At 43.5% G+C, this 10,221-nt stretch overlaps 1 protein-coding gene across 1 annotated transcript; it reads right to left on the reverse strand.

Annotated features, from left to right (window-relative positions):
- Positions 1 to 1,251: 1,251 nt before the first annotated feature.
- Positions 1,252 to 10,011, reverse strand: actr1b (actin related protein 1B). Its single transcript, XM_046316931.1, has 11 exons — positions 9,773 to 10,011; positions 7,156 to 7,220; positions 6,957 to 7,032; positions 6,710 to 6,835; positions 6,444 to 6,568; positions 6,138 to 6,354; positions 5,861 to 5,953; positions 5,529 to 5,703; positions 5,306 to 5,367; positions 5,105 to 5,145; positions 1,252 to 3,330 (listed from the first exon to the last, which is right to left on the reverse strand). The coding sequence occupies exons 1-11, from the start codon at positions 9,818 to 9,820 to the stop codon at positions 3,228 to 3,230; spliced, it is 1,131 nt and encodes a 376-aa protein (XP_046172887.1). The 5' UTR covers positions 9,821 to 10,011; the 3' UTR covers positions 1,252 to 3,227.
- Between the last annotated feature and the right edge of the window lie 210 nt (positions 10,012 to 10,221).

Genomic DNA, 10,221 nt, shown 5'->3' on the forward strand with positions numbered 1-10,221 from the left:
GATTCAGACAAGGTGGTAGATTGTACGACAAGCGACAGGTTTATTCAGAGTGAAGATATCTGGTACAGCGTATATACGGGCTCCTCTGTTAGCTCATCAGAGACTAGCAGAAAAAGGCACTTGCTAACAGTGAGTACAAGCTTCATATACACAACAGAAAGTAGTTAGTGTGAATTGTATGTGCGTCGTCTCTGTCTTCAGAGGAGTCAGTGTGTAATGTGTGTGCGTCCCTATCTTCAGAGGAGTTATGGCCGAACTCCCGGCCAGCACCTGTGGCTAGGAGTATCCTGTATGGGGCCCAACCTGTTTTACTATGAAAATACGTTGTTATGTGTTGTCTCAGTTATAACAATGCAATAGCAGTAATGTCACCTACATAAGAATTAGCAGTCCTCTACAAGAGCCATGAATAATGATCATTATCATTTAAAACAAAATAGTTGAGTTATCACTCACTACCTTCAAATCACTATCTGGCACGTCATCCAATTAAATGCCAGTGAGATGTAAAATGCATTAGAGGGGCATGAGCGTTCATCACATGTATTACTAATGAGAATCAAATGCTTCGGGACACCAAGCCAAGAGTGATTGTAATATGCATTATAACTAGTTCATATTCAGAATTAATATTGTCTATTAATCCTAACTACTGTGCATGAGAAGGTAGAAGTGTGCTGTACAAGGAAACAAACGTTGTCGTTTAGATGTTCATAAGCATGTACTGTAGTGTACCGCACTTACAAAGCACTTATCTCTGACCGATAAACCCACTGCAGCCGCCTTCTGTTCTCCATGGATGACCTCCATAGATTTTTTATTTTATTTTACCAGGCAAGTCAGTTAAGAACAAATTCTTATTTTCAATGACGGCCTATGAACAGTGGGTTAACTTCCTGTTCAGGTGCAGAATGACAGATTTGTACCTTGTCAGCTCGGGGATTTGAACTTGCAACATTCCGGTTACTAGTCCAACGCCCTAACCACTAGGCTACCCTAAGATGACATTTTAGTAAGTGAGAAAAGATCCAGAGTTTAGTAGGACGCTTATAAGTGTGGTATGACTTTGTAAAGCATTTGTGTAGAGCTTACGAATGAATGCCTTATAAAGTCTTTTTATGTCTGTTTGTTTCATAAAATGTGACCCAAGTTACAGGTGTAACTGAACTGGGTCACGATGTCGAAAAGACTTCATAGCAGCCTGTTGGTTATGGTTCTAATTAATTCTATATAAAACACAGACACCTCCAACAGCAGTCATTAACTTATTTATTATACTGAATTTACAAAATGAAAAGTAAGACTTGAATAAACAGTATTGTACATTTTTATTCCTGTATTTAATGATCTTCAGTCGTTGACTTTTTTTGAAAAGTGTTCCACTGTACACAAGGCTGATGAAGTTTAGAACCTTTTTAAAAACACCCAGAAGATAAAGTGGACTTTCCCGGTGTCGGGGCACGGTAGGAAGGCGGACACAGGTTCGGACACAACCTCTTTACTGCCAATGAGATGCAGGGCACCCAGCTTAGCCATAACAACACCCAGACTTCTACTGGTACATGAGGGGGAATAGATGGTAGAAACCAACTGATGATACTCTGCCATCTTGTGCTTCTACATGCTTATTATGAGAATGGTCTTACTGCAGTCGATAGCAACTAAACATCGCTCAATGTTTCTAACCCATACATACACTTAAAATAACAGTTGCATATTTAACAGTTAATCCCCACCATGGTTTAAATGGAGCCTTTGGAGATGAAAAACTACAATGTTTTGTCGGAGGAGGATCTCAGTGGCCATCCCTTGACCGCTAACACTGAGATTAGAGTTCAACCCAGGTTTAGGATCAGATAAACAATCAAACAATCTGAAGGTTAACCAGTTGGGTGATGAATAAATCTGACCCTGCTTCAGTGGTTAGGGGAGAATTAAGACCTCAAAATGTAACCTGTCCAGGTACACAGCCTCTCTGTCCAACACAGAGCACTAATAACTGGAACACATCTGATGTTGGCCTAAATGCAAACTTTCTCAGACAGCACTTTGTCAGACACATTTTTTACAAGGCATTCAAGTTTAGCTTTCATATCTTTAAAACGGTCAATTAGAAATAGTAATGGTCACAATGTGTAAATCCCCATATTGGGTTTTGTACTGAGTGAGGAGGGTACATCTCATCACTCCTCTGTTGTCAAACCATTTCACAAACACAGCTAACTGAATGGAGATAATTTATATTTTGCCACATCAATATAAGGAAGTGTTAAACATCGCTGCCGTCTAAACATGTCCAGTAGTCATTGTTGTTAAACACCTGTAGGAGGGATGGCGGAGAGAGAAGTTCCTTTAATGTTTTATGAGCCCATGTCAAACACAGTGGTATTCTTTACCCCAGACCACACAGAGCAGCATGACCTATTCCAATACGAACTAATTCAACAAATGGAAACTAAAACAACGGTGACTTCAACATGGTGATTTGTAACCGTGATGACCGAAATATTAAAAAATAATTGTAAAAAGCAAAAGTCAATCTCTTCGGTTTGGAATGAAATTCTTACAGTATCGAGAAAAAAAAGAAAAAAAACATTCACCTTCATTGTCACTGAATGATATGATGCTAGGTATCGTACAGGGCAGACAGGAAAGTAATATAAATACTTCAGGGTTGGGTCGAGTATAGCATTGCCCCCTTAAGAACAGAAAAACAGATACTCCACAGTATTGACAGATGCCCACACAGCCCTGGGTGTGTGTGTGTGAGGGTTATCTTTAGGGTTCGAGGGGTGTGTGTGTGTGTGTGAGGGTTATCTTTAGGGTTCGAGGGGTGTGTGTGTGTGAGGGTTATCTTTAGGGTTCGAGGGGTGTGTGTGTGTGGAGGGAGGTGATGGAGTCACAGGTTTACCTGAAGGGGCACCCTGCTCTCTCCCTACACCTATGGGTGCGATGGGTGGCAACAAAAGGCATGCTGAACTGAGGGAGGGTGTATATAGAAACTCCCCTGGCCAGAGGATGGGGGACGAAAAGGGGCGGGGAGCCAGCAGGGGGTGGGGCAGACACTGGGCTGTATGGCGTGGTAATGGAGGGCAATATGGGGGAATTATCTGGGGCAAATTGGTAATGTGGAGCAACTGAGGGTTGATACAAGAGCATTGGATGGTAGTGTGAGGGAAGGTTGGGGACAGATAGCTAACTTTGAGAGCAGTTTAAGGGCCGCGGTGTTAGAAGGTCTTCCTGTGGATGGCCCGTGCTCTGTCCTCCTCATACTCCTTCTTACTGACCCACATCTTCTTAAAGGTGTCCAACGACGCCAGGATGGAGCCACTACACAGAGCACAAGAGGGATGAGAGGTGAGTGAGAGCCATCAGGTCGGAAATCACAGCTGGCCTGGAACATTGCTTGCTGCCTCCAGCCATTAGGGATTCAGTCTCAATGACTCAATATTTTGGACAAAACGTCAACACGTTTAAACTAGCAAGGGCAATGATCACAAATGAGTCATAACGTGACTAATAGGCTAGGTTATCAGGTGTCATATGGTTAGCTAGCAAGACATATGAAGCACTTTGCTAACTAGCTATGCTGAACTCGAACGACTGTTATCCGCAGTTAGCATATGTCTTAGTTGTCCATCCAATGTATTTGGCATCGGTCAAAATGGGCAGGGAGGCAGGCAAGTTCCCGTTCAGTTATTCAAATGTGGGTTGGGACCAGCATGCATTGGGTGACAAGCATGCGTTGACAGGCGAGCTGCAGAATGGCGAGCAGGCTACCATTCCCCATCGTTTATCAGTGCTATTTTGACGGCCAACCTCGAGCGGAAAAAGTTTGAGAGGGTTTATCTACTGTTCACTCATTAGATTTTAGCTCATCTCGCTCTGGCTAACATTAGTTGTTCATCTTGCTGATGTGGATAGGAACCTGAGGGAGAGAGAGCCTAACTTTTCATGGTTGTTTGAGCAAAAAGACTGTAAAGTTCCCAAAAGTAAGAGGACTACTGTGGTGTTTCCATATTTTCAGGTGTATTTTGGTGAATGTGTTTTAATGATCTAAAGTCACGCTGTTCCAACTGCCTGTAAACACACACAGTCCAGTTCAAAGTGAATGATGACAGGCCTGGGTTGCATATGGCTTATTTGCAAATAGGACTACTGTAGCTCTGATTGGCTATGGCGCACCGGTCTGTGTAGAGTCCGGTCCTGGACAAGACAGATGTTTTTATTAGGTTTTAATTTACCTTGGTGTCTATCAATTTTCCAAACACACGGCTGCTTTCCCACTCTATATTGCTATAGAATTTTCACAAATGCCTCACTCTACGTCATTCCCAAGCATTCTATGAAAGTATGAACACTTAAGATATGGTAATTTTCAAGTTGTCGCTTGTCAGAAAATGTAAAAATATGAATGGATTTTTATACGATTTCATGTTTCTAAAACCCTTTGAAAACAGCCCGCGCCATGGTTCATAAAATTATATAAAACGCGCAGGAATTCGTGGTAGAAAGGTAGCTCCAGTAAATGGAGCATAACTTTTGAATGGTTTAGGCTAGAGACATACGGTTTTCAGCGATGTAAAAAGCGCAAGCATGACCGCCACTGCGCTCTGTTTTTCCCTCTATGGCACTCAGAGGCTGCGTGACAGCGGAGCCTAGTCAAACTGGTCTGTGCTAAAGAGGCCAAATGAAAAGACACTATGTATCCACTTCGCTCGAGCTGCTCCAATAATTACACACATGTAACAGAAGACATGTCAGTTTCTGCACACCCCGGCTCGCCGTCGCGGCTAAATTCGATTTAAAGATGCACAGAGAGTGGACGGGGAGACGCAGGCGAGTAATGGTTGGTAGAGGATGCAGCTGGTTGATCACAGCGGACACACGTGATTTTGAATGGAGCACTGATCCTGATCTGACGTCATGCTATTCCCTTATTAGAATGCGTAGGGATGCATTCTGTGCTCAGTCAATGATTTCCATACTTTCCCCCCCTCTTCGGATCTACACGGACAGCCTATTCTGAGATCAAAAACGGCGAACACCGCCAATAAGCGAAGAGTTTGCATCCCTGGTGTGTGTGTGTGTGGTGATCTCTTACCCAATCCACGTGGAGTACAACCTCTCCTGAGGGGCGGAGATCTAGACATGAAACAGAGCAAGGGAGACAGGAAGTCAGCAGGGGTTTGCTGATGTGACAACATCCTGCCAACATATGCTAAAAAACATCAGGTGTATATGCTAACATGCTGAGCTCTGGCCAAGAAGAGGCCCCTGGGCATGAACTTGTTAGCTACTATACCTTGATTTTCACATCTTTGGGAGCGAGCTTCTTCACTTCGCTTAGTAGCCTGTCACCGAAGCCTTCAGCAGAAAAGACAATGTTAGCTAACAGGGTGTGTGTGTGTCTCTGTGCAATGCTGAGCTAAGGAGCCTTAAACCACATGAGAAAACAACCACTTCCCATTCACAACATATACTGGTATTAGTTGATGTTGAACAGTCAGTTTGTGTGTGTGTGTAACCTTTGAGCAGTGTGGATCCTCCAGACAGTACGATGTTGGAGAAGAGTGTGCGTCGGAGGTCCATGTCTGACTTCTGGATAGCGAAGGCCAGCACCTCGTGGATCCCCTCGCTCTCGTCTCCGATCAAGTCTGGCCTGAACAGCAGCTCTGGTGCTCGGAACCGGGCTGGACCAATCTGGACAGGGGGGCAGAGGTCAAAAGTCAAAATTAGGGTCAACTGGGTGTCAGAGATTAGGCACAGGGTCATCATGATGTGGTTGATGTTTGTAATCCTTCAAAAGAAAAGAAAAAAGGTGTGTGTGTGTGTGCGTGCGCGTGTGTTAAACACTAACATCCAGCGTGCTGCCGTCGGGGAGGGTGTACTGGGCCTTATCTGTCTCCAGAGTCTCATCCTTCTGGGGGTTCAGGGACAGGTAGCAGGCTCTCTGAGGACAGAAACACACACATTATCCACACATTCCTATAGACAGCTATAAAGCCCTGTGTTTCTTTTTGTTTGGTGACACGTGTGTGTGTGTGTGTGTGTGTGTGTGTGTGTGTGTGTGTGTGTGTGTGTGTGTGTGTGTGTGTGTGTGTGTGTGTGTGTGTGTGTGTGTGTCCGTCCCGTACCTCTTTGATGGTGCGAACCACCTCAAACTCGGCGGAGGTGTGAAAGTCGTAGCCCTCCTTGCGTAGCAGCAGTCGGAGGTAGCGGGACACGTCCCTGCCAGCGATGTCCACCCTCATGATGGAGTGGGGGATGGCAAAGCCCTCGTAGATGGGCACCGCGTGGGTCACCCCGTCGCCCGCGTCTAACACCACTCCCGTGGTGCGGCCTGTCGCATAGCTGAGCAGGAGAGGTATGAGAGTATAACATACACACAAAAGCGTGAGTGAGACACTACCACACACAAACACACAGTGAAACACACTCACAGACTGAGGACTGCCTGCATGGAGATAAAGAGGGCAGGGACATTGAAGGTCTCGAAGAAAACCTCAGCCGCCTTCTCCCTGTTTTTACTGGGGTTCAGGGGAGCTTCAGTCAACAGGACAGGGTGCTGGAGGGAAGGAGAGAGAAGGACAGTTTTATCGTCTGTGACTAAAGCCAGTGACCGTGGCTACTGAAGGAAGCGTGTGGTCGACTGTTCGGCAATGACCACCAAAACATGGAATGAGGTTGTGAAGAGAGGAGAGCTCACCTCCTCTGAGAAGGTCTGCAGCTGTTCCTTGGAGTAGACGTACTGCCAGATCCTCTCCATGTCGTTCCAGTCCTTCACTATGCCGTGCTCCATGGGATACCTCACTGACAGCAACCCTCTGTGCTCCTGAGAGGGGAGGGGGTAAGAGAAGGGTTAGATAGAGGCTTGTTGAGACAGGCCCACTCATAGTGTGTGTGTGTGTGTGTGTGTGTGGTGTGTGTGTGTGTGTCTATGGTGTGAAGCCTACCTCTGCTTTGGGTCCGATGAAGAGGTCCCCCTCCAGGGCTCCTGCCATTACACGCACATGCTTGGGACGACCCACACTGGATCACGCACACAGTGGAACACAACAGAGTCATAAACACAACACAAATCCCTTGGATGCTATCTGACTGACTATCAGCGGTGTGTTGTTGGTGTAGGATAAGTGAAAATGGAGATCTTACTAGTTGGGGAAGCAGTATTTGGGGATCTGGTCTCCAGCAAAGCCAGCTTTGACAACGCCTGAACCCTGGGGAGAGAAAGAACGATATAGGTAAATAGGAGTAGAAATTAAAACAGAGAGGAGAGAAATGGGTCCATATTGAGCTAAAAACGGCTTGTGTTGTCTGTCCCCACCCAATGTAATTAGCACTCCTCATGTGTGTGTGTGTGTGTGTGTGTGTCACAAGACACCGCCTGAAGCTGAAGAAGGCATCATCCCTCTCTGGATGAGATATTACACTTTGCAGCCTTTGTCTGCTGGGTCATGGCAGCATCACAGTCCCTTCTTTATAATTCAACTTTTCATAAGGGCTTGAGTACCATTCTAGTAAAAAACAGTATGCTACTTGTATAGCTTTAAAAACAGAGCCCATGACAGGCCTCGGAGCTAATCAGGGCAACAGATGACACAGGTAGTACTACGGTGACAACAACCTGAAAGGTCGAGTACACTCATTCAGGATAAATATTCTAGCAAATAAAATTGAAAATGCACTTTCAAGTAGGTCTTTTTTTGGATTGAAGTTGTTTATTTTTAGACTGGTATGCCCTAAGGCACATGTTCAGGGACTGATGGCGATAGTTCGCGCTTGATAATGCTGATAACTAGCCAATTTTTCTGGCAATGCAGGGCTAGCATCAGGGTCGTTCCACTTCAAAAAGCATAAGAAAATGGATTGACACCCAACATCTCAGATTGCTCTTAAAATGCTGATGTAGCAACTAACAGATACAATTAGCATTCCCTAAAAATTCCCCCCAAAATTGTCAAAATCAATCCACATACTCCCCACGCCAATCCCACTCCAACAACCAGGAAACAGTATAAGTTATGCATGTTAGACAAGTAGTATGAAGCTGTGACTTGGAGTATTGCTTCTCCATACTATGTCATGTATTCCCTGTAAATCTGGGATGTTTCTCCTCCTGCTCGGAGAATGTGTAATTGAAGTCGCTTGCAATATTTACCATTATACCAAGTTGACCACTAGAGGTCATCGTTTCTGCTATACCACCACACTATCCATTTGGCTGGACTCTTGTGTGTATTAAATATCTCACAACATTTCCTTTTGCAACTTTAGATGGTAAACCAATCGATTTAGCTCAATTCAAGCCAGTCCGCCATGAAAGCAATTGAGTTTGCCCATCTCTTAGCAACCTAATACTTCAACCCAACTCTCCTTGAATAGTCCAACAAGAGGCAGCTCTCTGAGGGCTATCCCTATTCAATTACCATATGAATACGTTTTCCGACAAGCCCAAAATGTTGATGGATAAATTGGCTAAAATAAAACACAAATGGTGCAAAAATGTTGTGACAACCCTACTAAAATAATGAATTTAAAATGTTGTGACAACCCTACTAAAATAATGAATTTAAAATGTTGTGACAACCCTACTAAAATAATGAATTTAAAATGTTGTGACAACCCTACTAAAATAATGAATTTAAAATGTTGTGACAACCCTACTAAAATAATGAATTTAAAATGTTGTGACAACCCTACTAAAATAATGAATTTAAAATGTTGTGACAACCCTACTAAAATAATGAATTTAAAATGTTGTGACAACCCTACTAAAATAATGAATTTAAAATGTTGTGACAACCCTACTAAAATAATGAATTTAAAATGTTGTGACAACCCTACTAAAATAATGAATTTAAAATGTTGTGACAACCCTACTAAAATAATGAATTGCATGGCAGTCTAATGTTTCCCATTTGTTTTTATTTTTATCAGGAAACAGCTCTATATGTATGTGATTAGTGACATTTACCAACAACAACAACAACAAACACCCATTGCAAAAACTCTATACAGTTTGTGTTTGGGACTTTCACCATTAAAGACCATCAGAGACCATAACATTGAAACCATTAGAACTCCTCTAGTCGAATAGTTTGATCTAACAAAAAATGTCCAATGTGGGTGCAATCAAATAGCTTAATTTCTCCAGGACAAAATTACATTTTATGAAAATAATGTTTCAGGAAGTTCAATCTTATCGGTTTCTAACTACTGCAAAAGAATATCAGAACAATCGGAGATGTGGGTGTCATGGCTTTCTGAAATGACATGGAACGACTCAGCATAGATGGCCGTTAGCGAGCCAAGGTGGGGTTCGTCTCCCGGCGAAATAACGTGTCTAGCCGGTGTTGCAGCTAGTTACCTAGTAGCTGATGCGACTATAATTTTATCATATGCATCTTGTTATTCTTCCAGCACAGAAAATATGATGGAGATGTGAGATGTAGTTAGCGTTATACAGCGTTTAAATGAAAAACCACGTAACGTAAGCTGGATAGCTAGCACTCGCAAGCTGGTTCTACAGCACAAGTTAGCTAGCAAGCAATGCAACAAAATCTCTTTTTGTCGATTAAGTTCTACACGCCATGCACATGGGAAGAGCTAACTAGCTAGGTGCAACTGGAATATATTGATGAATAGCAAGCTAGTACACAGTATTCAATACTGTCAGCTAACAAAGCTTCCGACACAATAAGCTAGCTAACCTTCCTGGCTAGTCGTTTAGCGGGCAAGTCAGGGTGTGGGTGAGTGACATCATACTTACATTATCGATCACAACCGGCTGGTTAGCTATAATGTCATAGGACTCCATGACGAACTGATTGTTTAAGATATGTTTCAACAATTCCTTCAATAAAATGTGGCCTATTGGATATTTTAATCATGTAAATAACGCCCTGTCACTCTGGGCTCATGCGACTCGCTGCCGATTGCTTGCTTTGATCACAACCCAACATGGTGTCTGGTTGTCTGGACGGACACTGGCAACAGCCAATCGCAATGCCGCCAGCTGGAGTTTACGCGCTCACTGTTAAACCCTCTAGTCAGGCTTGTCAGCGTGTGCACCGTCTTTGGCTGGCTGGCTTTTCCATCATCTTCATGAATACGTTTATCTTCAGCTAAATCAACTTTGCTCCCTTTACAAGATGACTAGATGAGCATTAGAGAAGTTATATTTATGTGCATGTTTTTGAAATCATGGTTAATTAGCAT

This window comes from Oncorhynchus gorbuscha, linkage group LG20 (assembly GCF_021184085.1).
Source record: "Oncorhynchus gorbuscha isolate QuinsamMale2020 ecotype Even-year linkage group LG20, OgorEven_v1.0, whole genome shotgun sequence".
Lineage (NCBI taxonomy): Eukaryota > Metazoa > Chordata > Actinopteri > Salmoniformes > Salmonidae > Oncorhynchus > Oncorhynchus gorbuscha.

Excerpts from the sequence above, each read along its gene's own strand:
- actr1b (XM_046316931.1), bottom strand. The coding sequence starts at position 9,820 with ATGGAGTCCTATGACATTATAGCTAACCAGCCGGTTGTGATCGATAAT. Across the intron at positions 6,355-6,443 it reads ATGCAGGCAGTCCTCAGTCT|CTATGCGACAGGCCGCACCA; the intron begins GTGAGTGTGTTT and ends TCTCCTGCTCAG. Across the intron at positions 5,954-6,137 it reads TGGTTCGCACCATCAAAGAG|AGAGCCTGCTACCTGTCCCT; the intron begins GTACGGGACGGA and ends TTCTGTCCTCAG.